This window comes from Marmota flaviventris, chromosome 17, assembly GCF_047511675.1.
Source record: "Marmota flaviventris isolate mMarFla1 chromosome 17, mMarFla1.hap1, whole genome shotgun sequence".
Lineage (NCBI taxonomy): Eukaryota > Metazoa > Chordata > Mammalia > Rodentia > Sciuridae > Marmota > Marmota flaviventris.
In genome coordinates this window covers 37174773-37195224 of record NC_092514.1, presented here as the reverse complement: position 1 = coordinate 37195224, position 20452 = coordinate 37174773, and the positions used below count along the sequence as shown (strand labels likewise).

Genomic DNA, 20452 nt, shown 5'->3' with positions numbered 1-20452 from the left:
GCATATTATTTTATAGGAACATTTCATGTTTTGGCTCAATAATAAGATATGAAAAATAATACTTCACATCTCTTTTTTTCCCTTTTCCATACTTTTGAGTCCTTAAAGCTGGTTCTTATCCTCACTGCCAGAAATCATGTTCTTTTCAAATAAGCATTCCAAGTACTTTTTTAAAAATAAGTAAAGGTAGATTATAATTATAAATGGTTTCAAGACTAGAGAATTTTTTCAAACCGAAATATTGTTCACATTGGTATAGTTTTGCTAAGATACATTATCTGAATATTAGCTGAGCACAGCAAAATAATCTTTTACTTGGGATGAATGTCTCTTTTCATTACTACAAAAGTCCTAATCTATTTCTAGGATTTACAGCAAAAAGATTTTAATCTCCCTACACATATTATCTTCTAATATGAAAGGTATTTTAACTTTCCTAAGGAATTAACAAAAAATATTCTTGAAATATACCTATTAACTTAAAAACATTATTATGGTTGTTTCAAAAACTGAACATTGTGGTCACAGTGAGAATTTTAGTGGAAGTTAGTTGGGTGTCAGTTGGTTTGTTGCGTATGTAGTGAATATCTGTATAATAAATAGTTATCCACTTTTTTTTTTTTTGTATTTTAACAGAATGCCTGGTACCCAGTAAATAAAGTTAAGAACCTGTTAAGAACTGCAGTGAAGATTTTGTTCTTTACAGATTGCAGCAAGTCTGAGTTGAGGAAGTTCTGACAGATGCAAAATGTGCACCTGTTGCAGGTGCACATACAGCGTAACCGGGCATGGCTGCGAAAACACACAGAAGGACAGGGTTGAGTTCTTACTTACAAATATGGCACAAGTCAGGGTGTGCCAACTAAAAAGAAAAAAAAAAAGATTTAGGCATAAGCAACACTCTTTGAAGAAAGAAAAAGGACAGTGTGGGCCATACTAAAGTTGTGCAGAATTCCACATGTACCAAAAACAGAATAACCAGTAATAGCTTCCTCCTCCCTCCCTATAGAAAGTCTAGGGAACATTTTCTAAACACTTTAGCTTTTTTGGAGGGGGGTGGAATTATTATATGAGTTTTAGTGGAATAAGTATGCACAGCAATAGATGGCACCTTCATCTAAATTAATAAAAATAAAAATTGAATAAGCCATAGCACCCACCAAAAGGACAAAGTTTGCTAGCATTTAAATAACCATTCCCTCCTCCTCCCTCAGCATACACACATGCCTGAAAACCAGGAAGGAGAAGAGTGACAAATACATAAAAGAGTCAAAAGATGAGTATATTCAACCCTGAGAAGATATGAACAATATCGTCTTTAATTCATCAAGCACCCTGGCTCCCAAAGGAAATCAAAGTGCTTCATAAATTTCCAACAAAATATAGGGTTGATTTCATCTGCTACCAAAACACAGCAGCTAAGTATGATAATATGAAACTCTGAGTAAGGATGTAAAAATCAACAATGGATCCAATTGAAATTAGATATGAAATTTAGGGAGGCTTTCTGACTCCTTTCTGGTTGAGTGGAGTTGCACTAGTTGGTGCAGGCACATGGGGCAACCCATATCACCTAGGCCCTATCTACCAAAGTAGGGGGTCTCCAATGACTGTTCAGTGATCGGAGCCACTCAGACATACAAAACCATCACACCACCCGTGAAGAGGCACTGGCGCAGAACCCATTCAGAAGAGCGCCTGATGATTCAATGCCATCACTTCCTGTAACACCTGATCATTTTTAGAGGCTTCTCAGTCAAAGGACTGGCCCAATCTGACTTGGCTTAGCTTGTAAGATCTGATGAGACCACAGCACACGGTAGCATGGTTGTGGAGATTAGCAGCATCCCAATAATGCCTAATTCTCAACATGGAGAAAAACAAGAATTAATTTTGAAAATTAATGCTCAAGACATTCCTTTTTAAAACCTGACTTGTGATGATGAACATAGCACTGCTACTAAGTCACTGCCAGCTGTCATACTGGAATCCATCTGTTATTTTATAAATTGAATCTGATTCTTCAACATATACAAGGCTCCACCCACCAAAAAGGAGAGATGCAAAGTATGCTTAGCAACAGGGAGATGCTTCATGAGAAGTAGTTTGGGATTAACCATATAAACAAGTGTCCATGTATGTACATTTATCATATATACACACACACAAGAATTAAAGTAAACTGTTTTAAAGATGCAGATCTAAAAACACAGTTGCAGTTATTTACAGGATTTTTAAAAGTACATTTACATAGTAAAGACGACACCATAATAAACAGGTTAAACCTGACCAAGCAGTGCGTTTCTAGATAATTACTAAATGTTAATTATAGCAAGAAAGGAGATTTGGTCACCCTATAAGAAAATGTAAACAAAATTCTACAGAAGTCATAAAGAAAAAGTAACTTACAAAGCAGTTTTTAGAAAGACCCAGATTTTTCTCAAATTCTCTATTCTATCAGTGTTGCCCATGTCTCGGCAGAGTCTGTCTCTGTAATGATCCTCTCTGTAGATAACATACATGAGAGTTTTAAAGCAACGGTAAAACATAAATAAAGTTTTGCTTATCTTATATTAATAGGAACAAGTTGTCTTCTAATAAAATAGAAATGTAAAGGTTTGTTGCATTTTTTAAAGTGTGAGTTACTGGAATACCAGGAAAATTAACTGATTTTAAAAATCTTTACAAATTAACACCTTTCTGGAAAACCTCAGTTTGTAGCAGTGTTTGATTATTACTCTATTTTACACTGTAGTTTTCATAAGAAGGCAAATAATTAGAAATTAATATAATAAAATATAGCATAAGCTATAGACTAGAGAAACGCACTGCCTGAAAAACTATTTTGTTACAAAACAGAATTTATACAAACACACTATTTGAGGAGAATGCCATTAAGAATCATGCAATTTTAAGGCAGTTAGTAAATTATGAATATAACCAGTTACGCGCTTGCACATATATGTATGTATAGATATATAATAAATGTACATGAAATTTGTGGCTCATAATACTTAATGCAAAACATTTACATATTGGAAATTCCAATTATAAATACTTTTTTTAATAGCACTTAAAGAAGACACAATATTTTGAAATCACATGTTCAACATAAATTGACAAAAGATTTTAGAATCCTTCACATACTCAAGGTCAATTAATCAACAGACAAATATAAAAATGAACTTTGTGTATGGAAATGCATAAAGCAACATGATGTTAACCCCATTTTATTGCACTAAGACTATTTTTTAATGCTGGGTGGGAGGCTGTGCTTTATTGAATTATCCTGTTAAGAGAGCTATAGCCTACTCAAAAATATACAAACATTGTAAGAAGCACTGTTTGTATTATTTTACTATGGTACCCAAACCAAACTTGGATTTGCTCAAATTTGTACCTTCTCATTATAAAGTCTCTTTCTGTTGCTGAACAACTTCTATATGACAAAGATTCCCCCCTCATGGCTAATAATGGCATGCAATGTTATTATGAACCATGCAACATGAAAATGAAGACAGAGCAGGTACTTACGGGTACATGGCCATTGTTGTCAGTTTAACAAAGATATCCTTACTAGGTGCATCAGCAGTATTGCAAGTGAAGGCTTGAGGTGGAGGCATTTTGTGTTTCCTGCAGAAATCAGTAGGTGAGATACTATATTCTTGTTTAACTTCATGCAGGTCTGATTTTGCAGCTATGATTAAACAGGGTATTCTGCTGTCCATAAAGTGTTGCTATGAAATAAAAAAATGAAATCAAAATCTGATGAAGAATTCAAAAGTTACTATTCAATTCAATGTGAACTAAAAAATTTCTCTAATAGGCAAAGAAACAATAGTTTCAAAGAGGAAAAATGACCCAAGAGGTAAAGTTTGGTAGTGGCCTAGGACAGTCTGATATAATAAATATGATTAGCCCAACTTTTCCAATGTAGGTAACAAAAGAAACCAATTCTAACTCTTTAGATTCACTATAATTTTAAAATACATTTCTTAAATTAAAAAAAAAAATAGGGGTTAGGGTTGTGGCTCAGTGGTAGAGCACTTGCCTAGCACATGCAAGGTGCTGGGTTCGATCCTATGTACCACATAAAAATAAATGAATAAAAAAGGTATTGTGTCCACTACAACTAAATTTTTTTTAAAAAAAAACCACAATAAACATTTTGAAATAAGAGAAATCCGCCTAACCTCTAAACTAAAAATGACTATTTTCATTTTTTTATATTACCTCTAATCCTTGAGTACTTGCATTTATATATGTTTATATAGTTGCAGTCATGTTAGGTATAACTCTTTAAAAATGTAACACTGTATCTCCCCTATTTTTCAGAATTCAGAACTATCACTTTTCATGGTTGCTTAATCTCCTAGATTATTTTATCATAATATAAAAAACTATCTTTTTTTTCTTTTCTTTTGGTACCAGGGATTGAACTTAGGGGCACTCAGCCACTGAGCCACATGCCCAGCCCTATTTTGTATTTTGTTTAGAGACAAGGTCTCACTGATTTGCTTAGCGCCTTGATAAATTGCTGAGGCTGGCTTTGAACTCGCAAACTCCTGTCTTCGCCTCCTGAGCTGCTGGGATTACAGGCATGCACCACCTCACCCGGCTAGAAAACCATCTTTTAATAGTGTTAGACATCTGGAATATTTTATTTTCAGGCTATTAAAAATAATACTAGAATAAATACCTTTCTATTTGTAGCTTTTTCCTCCTACTGAATCTTGCTGATAATCTCAAAGTGACTGATACACTTTCCAAGCCTCTGGTTTATCCCCTTGCTCTGGCTGTTATTCTTGGGTAAATGGCAATACATACTCCACATGCATTCCTAACAGCTAAGAAAACCCCCCATTAAAGCAAAAGTTCTTAACCAGGAACGCAAATCAGAATCACGTGTGGAAGAAAATTTTTAAAGTACATATGCTGGGACTCTACCATTGCAGAATAAAACCAGAACCTTCAGGAATAGGGCAAAGATGTATATATTTTTTAAAAGCTCCACCAATGATCTTGTTGCATTTTTCTGGTTAGGAAACATCATGAAATTCATTAAAACCCCATATAAAATTATATTTAATCATAGTCTATAAGAACTACAAACCTTAAAAATCCTGGCGCAGTATTCAAAGGATGTGGGGTTAGTGACATCATATACCAGGCATACAACATCACAAATGATCTCAGCCTCAGTTAGAAACTCCGATTCTGAGATATCATGCAACTGGTAAAAAGAAAAAGATAATGAGAAACACAAGTATCACAATTTTGATAAAGTCATGATGTATTATAATTGTTTGGTTGGACATCCTAATAAAAAAACTCCTGGTTAATCATAACTTTTCAGACCATTTTTAGAAGTAGAAAGTATAAACAAACAAGTATTTTTTTGCTGATTTTGTGCATTAAAAATGGTGGTGATTAAGAATCTACAGAAGCTAGCATTCAGTGACTGACTGATGTGCTGCTGGCAAGCCTTTTCTGTATATTGTCTACACTCTATAGATAGGGAAACAGGTTAGAATAAGTCAAATACAAAAGACAACATACCTAAGAAGTCATCAGACCAAAACATGAACTCAGATATAATTGCCAAGTGTATTATTTTTCCTACCACACTAACATTTCTCCTAACAAAATCACTAAGCAAAAACTTTTTAATTAAAGTCATTTGATTGTACTGCATTGCCTTATCTTTTCAATGTTTATTATATTTCCTGAAGAAATATCCTGGGCTGGGGATGTAGCTCATTGGTACAGCATGTGCTTAGGTCCTGAGTTCAATCCTTAATACTGGGGGGAAAAAAGAAGCTGTGACTGAATATATTCAAATAAAACACTATTATAGCATGCATAGTCAAAGACATGAAAGATACAATTTGCAAAAATAGTGTAATAATAATAAAACAGGGGGCTGGGGATGTGGCTCAAGTGGTAGCGCACTCGCCTAGCATGCGTGAGGCACTGGGTTCGATTCTCAGCACCACATAAATGTAAAATATATTGTGTCCACCTTAAAAAAAAAAAAACAACTAAGAAATAAATATTTTAAAAAATTAAAAAAAAATAAATAAAACAGGAAAATTAACAGTCAACAATATTAACTAAGTACCCAATATCTAAAACTATACTTATAGGAGACTAGGAGACAAAGGGATATAATAAGAAGCTGACAAACATCAGAAAGAATAAAATATATGTAATATTCAATGTGATAATTTGGTAAAATAAATATTTCCAAAAAGAAATAGACAAATGAATTTTCTAGTATGTCTATTATTTGTTAGAAACTTTTCATTGAGGAGCTAACTTATTAAGAAATAAGCTCAGAGAGAATAAGCCACTTGCCCAAGGTCACAGAACTTATCAATGGTGGACCAAGGTTATATTGAACCTCTTTTTACTGTATTTTGTGGTATCTTTTCAGTCAGATCCTTTCATACATTTTTATGCTATACTCCTTCCTGCTAAGTAGATAAACTTGATTCAGATTATAGGTAAACAACCAAGCATCAGCACTGTTTTCATATTAATTTTTAGTGAATAGCAGTAGAATTTTTAAAAAGTCAAAATGGGAGACTAAAAAGTAAGTTCATTTTCTTCTGTTTTACTTTCTACAGGTGATTTTTTTTACTTATATGTATATTCATGTAATAATCACATAGATCAAAGGAATTAATATTCTAAAAAACAAACCAGGAGGGGGAGAAATCATACACAGATTCTACATTCAGACATTAAATTAAAGTCATTTTGTTTCTGTCATTTTAAAATGTACCAATTAAAATTTTTATATTGAGAATTTCTTACCAACAAGTATTTCTCTTGTCCATATACATAAACAGTATTAATTGCATAGTAGGATTTATGATCGTCACGGATTTTCTTCTGTCTCTGAAAACAGAACCAAACATGTCAATATTTATAGGAAGGAATTACTAGTTTTCATCAATACACACATGTGTAGGTGGGTTATAAATAAAAGGACATTCTTCTCTATACTAAATACTATTTATCAGTATAAAAGAGATGTTAATTTTATGTTTTTTAGTTTTTAGGGTCTAAGACAAAATATGCATTTGTTTTGCACAAAGTAAAAGCAGTAGGTTAAGAGGAAGTAAACTGTATTTTTGAAAGTAGATTCTAGAGCCATTGCTGACAATTCACATTACACTATAGTTTGGTCTGATATTGGCCTCATCTGGAAATATGTCAGTTTTACTCAAAGTAAACAGACTAGGTATTAGTATTCAATTTGAAAGATTTACCATGCATTTATTTCCTACCAAGGACTATTTGAGGTGCTTTCGTATGTGTAGTCATTTAATCATCATCTAAATATAACTGGTTTTTTTTAAAAAATGAGGGGTGTGCTCAGGAGAGGAGACCTGATGAATGGCTTTTCTGTTTACAACACACCCAACAGAAATCTGGGTTTACTCATCGCAGGAAGCAGAATATATTGGCCTTCCTGTGACAGCATGCCCTATATATGTTAAAACAAAAAAAAAAAAAAAAAAGAAGAAGAAGAAGAAAAAGAAAAAAGGCAAATGAGAGCAGGGCACAGTGGCACATGCACATTAATCCCAGCTACTTGGGATGCTAAGGCAGGAGGACTGTAAGGCCAGCCTCAGCAATCAAGCAATACCCTGTCTCAAAATAAAAAACAAAAAATAGAAGGGTTGAGGATGCAGCTCAAAGGTAGAGCATGCTTTCTGGGTTCAATCTCCAGTACTACCAAATAAATAAATAAATAAAATAAACACACACACACACACACACATACACACACACACACACACACATGGCTAACACCAATGAAACACTTTACTAATATATATAGGGCAATGAGCTCTAGTAATCATCTAAAAAGGTTAATAATGGCTATAAAAATTACATAAACTACAGAAATTTGTTGGATATAATTCTATATTTTGAGAACTCTCACCATTAAGTTTCTTCCAAGAAGAGCCTGAAGAATTCCACTTTTCCCACAGCTTTTCATTCCAATTACATTACATCTGAACACATTTCTTTGAGTCTGTTTTTTCTGAAGGTCTATCTTTTTATCTCTTGTTACTAAAAAAAAAAAAAAAAAAAAAAAAAAAACACTAAATATGTACCAGATTCTTGGAGCCTTCATTCCACCTTCTCAAAATAAGGTATTGCTATTTATCACTTTTATGCAGTATCTAATCTACAAAAACACATAAAATAGGCAAGCTTATGTAAAATAAAGTACTACATATAATGCAGAAGGGTATAGCCTAGTGGAAAAGATGCATTTCTGAAAGTTGACTATAAATTTTCAGTAAAAAATGATAGTTTGCATAAAATAAGCAGTATATTTTCACTAGGAAAATATCCATAAAATGAATAAAAATTACAATGAATATATCTAACATTATATCCTATCTAATTTGATGTCATTGTCACACAGAATGTGAGTGTAGCTCAATAGTAGAGAGCTTTCCTAGCATGTGTAATGCTATGGGTTCAATTCCCAGTACTACCAAAAAATATATATATATTGGCATAACAAATTATCAACTATGAATGCTATTTGAAACCTTCAACCTCTTGGAGCTGGAAATAGATTTTTACTCTTGGGTTAGCTGGGCTCTTAGGCATCAATCTGTCAAAAAAAGCATGACAGAAACAATATTGTATCATTCGGAAAATGGGACATCTCTTCTTGAGGTAAAGAGAGCTCCTTAAGCTACACCCAAAGGTACAACAACAGTAGAGCCCATCACAGGCACTACTGATTATAGCAAAGTCAAAATGATAGAAATACACAATAATTATGTAATAGTTAAGTACATTATAGAACATTATACAATGGCACAATATTTCACATTAAAGATATATAGAAGTATACTTATTGATATGCAAAGATGTTCACAACATGTTCTTGAGTGAAAGAACCCCACAGCTGGCTAGAAATTAACTGCTTACTCTTTGGTGCCGAATTAAATACTAATTAGTTAAGAACTTGAAAGGGTACTTGTTCTGTCAGTTTAAGTAGGCTACCTTCTGGGGCTGAGGTTGTAGTTCAGTGATAGAGCACTTGCCCAGCATGCATGAGGCTCTGGGTTTGATCCTTGGCACCACATAAATATAAACAAATAAAATAAAGGTATAAAAAAATACAATAACATTATTAAAAAAAAAAAAAAAGGCTAGCTTCTTGTAAGAGCTTTCTGTAACACATGGCAGAGTTTCCATCAATTGGTATATAAGAAAATCCTATAATGACCAATTGCTAAATTTCTTATTTTCATACCTATGAATTTCCTTTAAATGAAGTACACTGCTTTGGCAAGAATGTGTGGTTTACAATTCAAGATCTGTGAAAGATTTATTAATAAGGAAAAAGATTACAAAGTTGATAAATGTATAATTAGTTCCAGACTGAAATCAAGATCAAGTGTTTAAGTTTTTTTTAAAGTGGCCTAACATATGCTAGGCAAGTGCTCTACCACTGAGTCACAACCCTAGGCCTCCAAATTTATTTATTTTTTTAATTTTCATATATATTTTTAGTTGTTTATGGACCTTTATTTTTATTGTTCTTTCTTTCTTTTTAAGTGGCATTTTGTTGACAGTAATTCCCACTGCTTTTTTAAAAAAAGATTTACTTTTTAGTTGTAATTGATTTTTATTTGGTCCTAAGGATCGAACGCAGGGCCTCGCACATGCTAGGCAAGCGCTCTACCACTGAGCCACAACCCCAGCCTGGCATTGTTTTTAATATTCAAAGAAAATTAAAATGCAAGACAGAATGGTAAACCCTTTAATGTCCATAGTTCTTCCCCATCTTCATCAGTGGAGTATCCCAAGGCAGTATATTAGAAACAAAAGCTCTACTCTTTCTTTTTTGACAAACAATAAAATCAGGCATCACAACTCAAAAGAAAGTACTAAATCTTGAGGAAAACTAATACAGTGTAGACATGGAAAACTAAGGAAGATGAGTTTACTTTTATTCTTTGTAACATTTGAAACTAGAGTCTAAAAATGTTCCTAATCATAAACTGAATAGTAGCCAACGCTTACCTGTAATGGCTGAAGCTTGAGACTCTTGTTCAGTCAATATGGAATAGCCTAGATAGCCCAAATATTCTAGGCACCGCTGTACATCTAAATAGGTTGTGAGCCTAAGAAAGGGAAGGTTTACACGGTGAAAAGTTCCTAAGTGAACACTCATGAGAGGAAAACATTTCCAACAGCTCAAAAAATGTTTCCTACTAGACCCAGTGTTTGTCACACTACTTCAATTTCCTGTGTACCCAACCATGGGGCTGCCATTCTTTTTTCTTTATTTGGCAAGGTACTGGGGATTGAACCCAATGGCACTCAACTGCTGAGCTACACCCTCAATCCTTTTTTTTTTTTTTTAAGAGAGAGAGAGAGAATTTTTTAATATTTATTTTTTAGTTTTCGGCAGACACAACATCTTTGTTTGCATGTGGTGCTGAGATTCAAACCCGGGCCGCACGCATGCCAGGCGAGCACGCTACCGCTTGAGCCACATCCCCAGCCACCAATCCTTTTTATTTTATTTTTTGAGACAAGGTTTTGTTAGGTTGCTGAGGCTGGTCTTAAACTTGTGATTCTCCTGTCTCAACCTGCAGAGTTGCTAGAATTATAAGGCATACACCACCACCACTGCTGACTGCTATACTGCCATTCATTTTTTATTTTTTTTAAATTTATTTCTTAGTTTTAGTTGGACACAATGCATTTATTTATTTATTTATTTATTTATTTATTTATGGTGCTGAGGATCAAACCCAGGGCCTCCTCACATGTGCTAGGCGAGCACTTTACCACTGAGCCACAACCCAACCCCCCCTCCCCCCACTATACTGCCATTCTTTTTTTTTTTTTCTTTTTTATCTCTGTATTTTTTCTTTCCCATCAGAATATATGAAATTTGCTTCTCCTCTTTCTCAACCTGGCAAAAAAAAGGCTTTCTAACACAAGAGAACCCTGCCTGAGAACCTTCCCTTGCATGCCTAGGTGTTGTTAAAGGCTGACTCCTCTGTACCTCTGTGTTTTCTTGTGCATAATTCTACCTGAGCATTTAGCCACATATCTCTATTTATTCACTGAACATTGCCTATTGCTCTCAGCATTTTTTGAAGGCCAGGTACCCTGGTGCCAAGTCTAGCCAGCATTATAATTCCTTTATTTTTTTATTTTTATTTTTATTTTTTTTATTGGTTGTTCAAAACATTACAAAGCTCATGATATATCATCTTTCATACATTTGACTCAATTGGGTTATGAACTCCCATTTTTACCCCAAATACAAATTGCAGAATCACATCAGTTACACACTCACATTTTTACATAATGGCACATTAGTGACTGTTGTATTCTGCTACCTTTCCTTTCCCCTACTATCCCCCCTCCCCTCCCCTCCCATCATCCCTCTCTACCTCATCTGCTGTTGTTCAATTCTCTCCCTTGTTCCCCCCACCCTTTCCCCTCATATCCTCTTCTATGTAATTTTGTGAAACATTGAGGGTCTCCTACCATTTCCATATGCTTTCCCTTCTCTCTCCCTTTCTCTCCCCCCACTCGTCTTTGTTTAATGTTAATCTTTTCCTCATGCTCTTCCTCCCTGTTCTGTTCTTAGTTGCTCTCTTTATATCAAAGAAGATATTTGGCATTTGTTTTTTAAGGATTGGCTAGCTTCGCTTAGCATAATCTGCTCTAATGCCATCCATTTCCCTGCAAATTCTATGATTTTGTCATTTTTTATTGCTGCGTAGTACTCCATTGTGTATAGATGCCACATTTTTTTTTATCCATTCATCTATTGAAGGGCATCTAGGTTGGTTCCACAGTCTAGCTATTGTGAATTGTGCCGCTATGATCATTGATGTGGCAGTATCCCTATAGTACGCTCTTTTAAGATCCTCAGGGAATAGTCCGAGGAGAGCGATAGCTGGGTCAAATGGTGGATCCATTCCCAGCTTTCCCAGGTATCTCCATACTGCTTTCCAGATTGGCCTTACCAATTTGCAGTCCCACCAGCAGTGTACAAGTGTACCCTTTTCCCCACATCCTCGTCAACACTTATTGTTGTTTGATTTCATAATGGCTGCCAATCTTACTGGAGTGAGATGGTATCTTAGGGTGGTTTTGATTTGCATTTCTCTGACTGCTAGAGATGGTGAGCATTTTTTCATGTACTTGTTGACTGATTGTATGTCCTCCTCTGTGAAGTGTCTGTTCAGGTCCTTGGCCCATTTGTTGATTGGGTTATTTGTTATCTTATTGTTTAATTTTTTGAGTTCTTTGTATATTCTGGATATTAGGGCTCTATCTGAAGTGTGAGGGGTAAAAATTTGTTCCCAGGATGTAGGCTCTCTGTTTACCTCTCTTATTGTTTCTCTTGCTGAGAAAAAACTTTTTAGTTTAAGTAAGTCCCATTTATTTATTCTTGTTATTAACTCTTGGGCTATGGGCGTCCTATTAAGGAATTTGGAGCCTGACCCCACAGTACGTAGATCGTAGCCAACTTTTTCTTCTATCAGACGCAGTGTCTCTGATTTGATATCTAGCTCCTTGATCCATTTTGAGTTAACTTTTGTGCATGGCGAGAGAAAGGGATTCAGTTTCATTTTATTGCATATGGATTTCCAATTTTCCCAGCACCATTTGTTGAAGATGCTTTCCTTCCTCCATTGCATGCTTTTAGCCCCTTTATCAAATATAAGAAAGTTGTAATTTTGTGGATTGGTTTCTGTGTCCTCTATTCTGTACCATTGGTCCACCTGCCTGTTTTGGTACCAGTACCACGCTGTTTTTGTTACTATTGCTTTGTAGTACAGTTTGAACTCTGGTATTGCTATACCTCCAGATTCACACTTCCTTAGAATTGCTTTTGCTATTCTGGGTCTTTTGTTTTTCCATATGAATTTCATGATTGCTTTATCTATTTCTACAAGAAATGCCGTTGGGATTTTAATTGGCATCGCATTGAACATGTAAAGAACTTGGGTAATATCGCCATTTTGATGATGTTAGTTCTGCCTATCCATGAACAGGGTACATTTTTCCATCTTCTAAGATCTTCTTCTATCTCTCTCTTTAGGATTCTGTAGTTTTCATTGTATAAATCTTTCACCTCTTTTGTTAGGTTGATTCACAAGTATTTTATTTTTTTTGAGGATATTGTGAATGGAGTGGTTTTCCTCATTTCCATTTCAGAAGTTTTGTTGCTGATATACAGGAATGCCTTTGATTTATGCGTGTTGATTTTATATCCTGCCACTTTGCTGAATTCATTTATTAACTCTAGCAGTTTCTTTGTAGACCCTTTTGGGTCTGTTAAATATATTATCATGTCATCCGCAAATAGCGATAATTTAAGTTCTTCTTTTCCTATTTTTATGCCTTTAATTTCTTTTGTCTGTCTAATTGCTCTGGCTATTATTTCAAGAACTAAATTGAATAGAAGTGGTAATAGAGGGCATCCCTGTCTTGTTCCAGATTTTAGAGGGAATGCCTTCAGTTTTTCTCCATTTAGGATGATGCTAGCCTGAGGTTTAGCATATATAGCTTTTACAATGTTGAGGTAAGTTCCTGTTATCCCTAGTTTTTCTAGTGTTTTGAACATAAAGGGATGCTGTACTTTGTCAAATGCTTTTTCTGCATCTATCGAGATGATCATATGGTTCTTGTCTTTAAGTCTATTGATGTGGTGAATACTATTTATTGATTTCCGTATATTGAACCAGCCTTGCATCCCGGGGATGAATCCTACTTGATCATGGTGCACAATTTTTTTGATATGCTTTTGTATTCGATTCGCCAGGATTTTATTGAGAATTTTTGCATCCAGGTTCATTAGAGATATTGGTCTGTAGTTTTCTTTCTTTGAAGTGTCTTTGTCTGGTTTCGGGATCAGGGTGATGTTGGCCTCATAGAATGAATTTGGAAGAGCTCCTTCTTTTTCTATTTCTTGAAATAGCTTGAAAAGTATTGGTATTAATTCTTCTTTGAAGGTTTTGTAAAACTCCGCTGTATACCCATCCGGTCCAGGGCTTTTTTTGGTTGGCAGTCTTTTGATGGCTTCTTCAATTTCTTCCTTTGTTATTGGTCTGTTTAAATTGTGTGTGTCTTCCTGACTCAATCTGGGCAGATCGTATGACTTAAGAAATTTATTGATATCTTCATTATCTTCTATTTTATTGGAATATAGGGTTTCAAAATACTTTCTAATTATCTTCTGTATTTCTGTAGTGTCTGTTGTAATATTGCCTTTTTCATCCCGTATGTTAGTAATTTGAGTTCTCTCTCTTCTTCTCTTCGTTAGCATGGCTAAGGGCCTGTCGATCTTATTTATTTTTTCAAAGAACCAACTTTTAGTTTTATCAATTTTTTCAATGGTTTTTTTTGTTTCAATTTCGTTGATTTCTGCTCTAATTTTAATAATTTCTTGTCTTCTACTACATTTGCTGTTATTTTGCTCTTCCTTTTCTAGGTTTTTGAGGTGTAGTGTGAGTTCATTTATTTGTTGGTTTTTTCTTTTTATGAGGAAAGAACTCCAAGAAATGAATTTCCCTCTTAAAACTGCTTTCATTGTGTCCCATAGATTCCGGTATGTTTTGTCTGTATTGTCATTTGTCTCTATGAATTTTTTTTATCTCCTCCTTTATGTCTTCTGTAACCCATTGATCATTCAGTAACATATTGTTCATTTTCCATGTGATGTAGGATTTTTCCTTCCTTCTTTTATCATTGATTTCCAGTTTCATTCCATTATGATCAGATATGGTGCATGGTATTATCTTCACGCCTTTATATTTACTAAGAGTTGCCCTATGGCATAGTATATGGTCTATCTTTGAGTAGGATCCATGTGCTGCTGAGAAGAACGTGTATCCACTTGATGACGGTTGATATATTCTATATATGTTGGTTAAGTCTAGGTTATTGATTGTGCTATTGAGTTCAATAGTTTCTTTATTCAGCTTTTGTCTAGAGGATCTGTCTAATGGTGAGAGCGGTGTGTTGAAGTCACCCATAATTATTGTGTTGTAGTCTATTTGACTCTTGAACTTGAGGAGAGTTTGTTTTATGAACGTTGCAGCTCCATTGTTTGGTGCATACAAATTGATAATTGTTATGTCTTGTTGGTGGATGGTTCCTTCTTCATTCCTTTTGATTAAATTAGGTTTGAAGTTGATTTTATTCTATATGAGTATGGCCACTCCTGCTTGCTTCTGAGGGCCATGTGAGTGATATGATTTTCCCAACCTTTTACCTTCAGCCTGTGTATGTCTTTTCCTATCATATGAGTCTCCTGAAGGCAGCATATTGTTGGATTTGTTTTTGATCCAGGTTACTAGCCTATGTCTCTTGATTGGTGAGTTTAGGCCATTAACATTTAAGGTTACAATTGAAATATGATTTGTACTTCCAGTCATGTTTATTTATTTATTTATTTTAGTTTGGCTAGTTTTTACTTTTTGGTTATTTTCCTCCCCCTTTACTGAGATACCTCCTGCTGTTAGTTTTGGGCACTATTTTTCAATTCCTCTTCTTGTAGTATTTTGCTCAAAATGCTTTGCAGTGCTGGTTTTCTGGCTGCGAATTCTTTTAGCTTTTGTTTAATCGTGCATTCATTCATTCATTCATTCATTTATTTATGGTGCTGAGGATCAAACCCAGGGCCTCCTCATATGTGCTAGGCGAGCACTTTACCACTGAGCCACAACCCAACCCCCCTCCCCCCACTATACTGCCATTCTTAAAGCAGAAAGAAAGGGAAGACAATGCAAGATGGGGCAGATTCCCCTATCTATTCCACTGCCAGAGAAAGCAATGCCACACAGGTAAACAGATAGTGCCTTGAAAAACCACAGTAGGAATATTTTAATTATCTGCTTCCCAAGTGGGTTGGGAATATTGGGTTGGAAACATGGTGGGTTCTGCAAATACTGACCAGCTGAAGACTTAATGATAATTTTAAAAAATCGGAAAAGGATTGACAAAAGAACAAAAATAACTAAAAGACTTCTGAAATCAGCTATCCTTTCTTATTTATTTGAAAAAAAGATCGTAATGTTGAAAAAGTTAGTCTCACCAAGGTTAAAATAATTATGTCATCACACAAGACCAGGGAATTCCCTGAAGACACTAAATACAATGTCAACCAGAACATAACAAAGCTGTAGACAAATCTGCTCTAAACTTTACTAAATTTTTATTAACAACAACAAATAATGCAGTAAGACCTCAGTGTCCAATAAAATATGCTACTCCTCATATGCTGAAGGAGTAATTGTGCAACAGCAATATCATTTCCAATTCTTTCTTTTTTAAAAAAATATTTTTATTAGTTGTTGATGGACCTTTATTTTAATTATTTATTTACATGCAGTGCTAAGGATCAAACCCACATGTGCCTCACACATGCTAGGCAAGTGCTCTACCACTGAGCCACAACCCCAGCCCTCCAAACTTCTTTTTTTAAAAAAAAATCTTATATATATTTTTAGTTTTGATGAATCTTTATTTTTATTCATTTATTTATATGCGGTGCTGAGAATCGAAACCAGTGCCTCACATATGCCAGGTAGGTGCTCTATCACTGAGCCACAACCCCAGCCCCAATTTTCTTAATCGAACAAAAAAGTATTAAAATAAAGTTCATTTTTGATGTAAGACTTAGATTACTGTTTCCTAGTACATCATCCAAAAGAAAATAATCGCTTCCTGATAAATCTATAAAGTGTTTATAATCCCAGCAGCACTACAAATCCTGCTTAAGAAACAGTTATGATTGAAGAATTTCATAGGCTCTGACAAGCTTACAAAATAATGAATATAATATACCACAATTTTAAACTAGTGGTGGTTCTAGAGGAAAGAAGTGAGCTCTATACTCACGTCCACTGGGAAAGGAATCCCTGATAGGTTATCCAGCCTTTTTCATTTGTACAAACTGTGTTATTCACATCTGGTCCCCAAGGTATATAAGGGAAAACTTTGAATAAATCCTTAAGTTCATCAGGTGACAAAGCACAGTCTCTATCCTGACAAAACACAAGGAAGTATACATAATGTTTAGATATCCAAGAGAATAATTCTCAAACACAAAAACCCCATAGTCCATGAAAGACTTGCCTCTAAAAATGTGAACTAACAATAAGAAATTTTACATTTCATCAAAACTATAAAAATATAATAATGAATCTATCAGAAACTGCACTTTTTCATCCCCAAGAAAACAATGAAAGTAAAAGTAGAAAATATTTTTGCTAGTTCCACTTGGAGAGATTGAACAGTTTGGGCTACATACATAAGTATCACATTGCTAAGGAAACAGAGAAAAATCTCCCACAGAAGAATATTTTACCATATATCATGGAAAATGTCAGTTAAATGCTCACCAGATCATGTTTGTCAAAGGTGCTTTGGAGAAACAAATATGCATGATGGTTTAATTCAGTAGTGCAATCAGGAGGTATTTTTAGCCTGTTAATGAAAAAATTAAAAATAAATCATTAATCAAATATTAAAATTTAATTTAAGAAATGAATACAAAATTGCAACAAGTGTTTTTGTGGGATGCCACTATTTACAAAATTTTCTTCCCCTGGAGCCATTTAGACTTTCCCAGGGTAAGTCTCTGGAGTATAACACTCCTCAGAAGAGTCATAATAATGCTTTTTCCAAATGCTTTTTCCAAAATAACATAGATCCTGGGCTGGGGATGTGGCTCAAGCGGTAGCACGCTCGCCTGGCATGCATGCGGCCCGGGTTCGATCCTCAGCACCACATACAAACAAAGATGTTGTGTCTGCTGAAAACTAAAAAATAAATATTAAAAAAAAATTCTAAAAAAAAAATAATAACATAGATCTTTTCCCAAATATCAGAAGGGCACATTGAAATAAAAATTTTACAAATAGTAATGATTAAACTATAATAGATTTGTTTTTCCTATAAACAAATCATCACAATTATGGCCTTAATATCAATGCCAATATGTAACAACTTGAAAATGATATGAATAGATGTTATTTCACCTTTTGAACCATCTTAAATTTAGTTCAATAAATATTAATTAAATTCACTGAACTAAGTATTAGGGAGACCAAAAACAAGACAGGCTCTCTACTTTTTTTTTTTTAACTGACATATAATATTTATACTTATTTGAGAGAGAGAGAGAGAGAGAGAGAGAGAGAGGGAGGGAGGGAGGGAGGGAGGGGGGGAATTTTTTAATATTTATTTTTTAGTTTTTGGTGGACACAACATCTTTATTTTATTTTTATGTGGTGCTGAGGATCGAAACCAGAGCCCCATGCATGCCAGGCTTGAGCCACATCCCCAGCCCACTTATTTTTTAAATATTTTTTTTACTTATAGGTGGAAATAATGCCTTTATTTTTATTTATTTATTTTTATGTGGTGCTGAGGATGGAACCCAGTGCCTCACCTGTCTACACGAGCATTCTATCACTGAGCCACAACCCCAGCCCTATTTATACTTATTTGTGGGATATATACTATTAAAGTTTGATACATGTATACAATGTATAATGATCAAATCAGTATAATTAGCATTTCTGTCTTTTCAAATATTATCATTTCTATATGCTGGAAACATTCAAACTCTTAATTTTTTTTTTTTTTTTTGTACCAGGAATTGAACTCAGGGAACTTGACCCGAGCCACATCCCCAACCCTATTTTGTATTTTATTTAGAGACAGGGTCTCACTGAATTGCTTAGTGCCTCACTTTTGCTGAGGCTGGCTTTGAACTCATAATCCTCCTGCTTCAGCCTCCCATACCACTGAGATCACAAATGTGGGCCACCACATCTATCTTTCTCTAATTTTGAAATATTCAATTAATTGTTATAGACTGGGGCTGGGGTTGTGGCTCAGTGGTAGAGCACTTGACTAGCACATGTGAGGCACTGGATTAGATCTTCAGTACTACATAAAAATAAATAAATAAAACAATAAATAAATAAATAAAACAGAACTACTCCCCCTGCCACTGTATTTTGATACCCATTATTAACAATCTACCCTGCATCACTCCCCTTATTTACCTCTAGTGACCTCCATTCTACTCTCTACTTCTTTATGATTAACCTTTTTAGCTTCCACAAATGAGTAAGAAAATGTGGTATTAGTCTTTCTGTGCCTGGCTTATTTCACTTAACATAATGTCGTCCAGTTCTACCCACGACAGGATTTCATCCTTTTTATGACTGAATAATATTCAATCATATATATGCGCTATTTTAAAAATTCATTCATCCATAGATGGACATTTCTGTTGATTCCTTATCCTGGCTATTGTGACCAGTGCTGAAGTAAACACAGGAATGTAGGTATCTCTCTGATCTAATGATTCCATAACTAGTAGCAAGGGTATGGGATCAGATGGTAACTCTATTTTCAGGGTTTTTTGTTTGTTTTGTTTTTATTACAGAGATTGAATACAGACAGGGACATCTACTACTGAGCTATAATCCAAGCCCTTTTTATTTATTATTTTGAGACAGGGATTTGCTAAGTTGCTGAGGCTGGCCTTATACTGTGATTCTCCTGCCTCAGCCTCCCAAGTCGCTGGGACTATGGTCACGTGCCACCATGCCTAGCTATTTTCAGTTGTTCTGAGGAATTTCCATAGTATTTTCCATAATGGCTGAACTGATTTGCATTTCCACCTACAGTGTTTGAGAGTTTCCTTTTCTTCTCATCTTTACCATTTTTTTTGTGTGTGTGTCATTTTGATAATGATAGGCTCCCTATTTCTAAGGAACCACATTCAAGTGGGAGGTAGACCACAAACAGATGTCAACAGAATGAGGTAAGTGCTAAGTACGTAAGTTAAGGATGCTAGAAGAGCTTCCATGGAGGGGAACATCTCTGGCCTGGGAGTGGGAAGGTGTCAATATTGCTAAGAGTCACTGTCACCTAAACTGAAACTTGAAGTATGAGGCATTAATAAGATTGGGGAAAAGGAGATAGAATGATAAAAAGCATAGATGAAAGCCGGGAGTAGGAAACAACATATGTTTTGTGGACTAAAAATAGTTTGGTATTTACTTCTAGAATGAAGGCAGGGGAGAACATGAGCAGAGGGGGTTATGAATGACCTCAGATACCACATTAAGAAGCTTGACTTTGGGGGTTGGGGTTGTGGCTTAGTGGTAGAGCACTTGCCTAGCATGCATGAGGCACTGGGTTCGATCCTCAGCACCACATAAATATAAAATAAGGATATTGTGTCCACCTAAAACTAAAAAAAAAAAAATAAATATTTTTTAAAAAAAGAAGCTTGACTTTATGCTGTGCCTTGAAGAGAAGTGACATGGCCAAATTTCTGTGTATATGTATGTAAATGTACACATACACTAATCTAGTAGCAAGGTGAAGAACAGAGCAGAAAGTT

At 34.8% G+C, this 20452-nt stretch overlaps 1 protein-coding gene and 1 non-coding gene across 9 annotated transcripts in view; one reads left to right on the top strand and one right to left on the bottom strand.

The window, feature by feature from the left end:
- The window catches only part of Rhot1 (ras homolog family member T1), a 68744-nt gene that overhangs the window by 11422 nt on the left and 36870 nt on the right, over positions 1–20452 (bottom strand). For 4 of the 8 annotated variants that reach the window (XR_011705116.1, XM_071603751.1, XM_071603750.1 and 1 more), the window contains exons 12-19: positions 17427–17511; positions 16924–17069; positions 10069–10169; positions 7958–8088; positions 6820–6903; positions 5114–5233; positions 3535–3737; positions 670–792 (exon numbers count right to left, since the gene is read on the bottom strand). Coding sequence is in view for 7 of the 8 variants with exons in the window: in XM_071603751.1 (XP_071459852.1) it covers positions 670–792; positions 3535–3737; positions 5114–5233; positions 6820–6903; positions 7958–8088; positions 10069–10169; positions 16924–17069; positions 17427–17511 (993 nt within the window). In the remaining variant the exon portion in view is untranslated. Of the gene's footprint in view, positions 1–669; positions 793–2409; positions 2506–3534; positions 3738–5113; positions 5234–6819; positions 6904–7957; positions 8089–10068; positions 10170–16923; positions 17070–17426; positions 17512–20452 lie in introns of all 8 variants that reach the window. The other 4 variants (XM_071603753.1, XM_027924169.2, XM_027924166.2 and 1 more) reach the window with 3 other exon arrangements.
- Positions 7375–7503, top strand: LOC114083071 (small nucleolar RNA SNORA11). Its single transcript, XR_003581092.1, has one exon. It is a non-coding gene; the product is annotated as a small nucleolar RNA SNORA11 (small nucleolar RNA).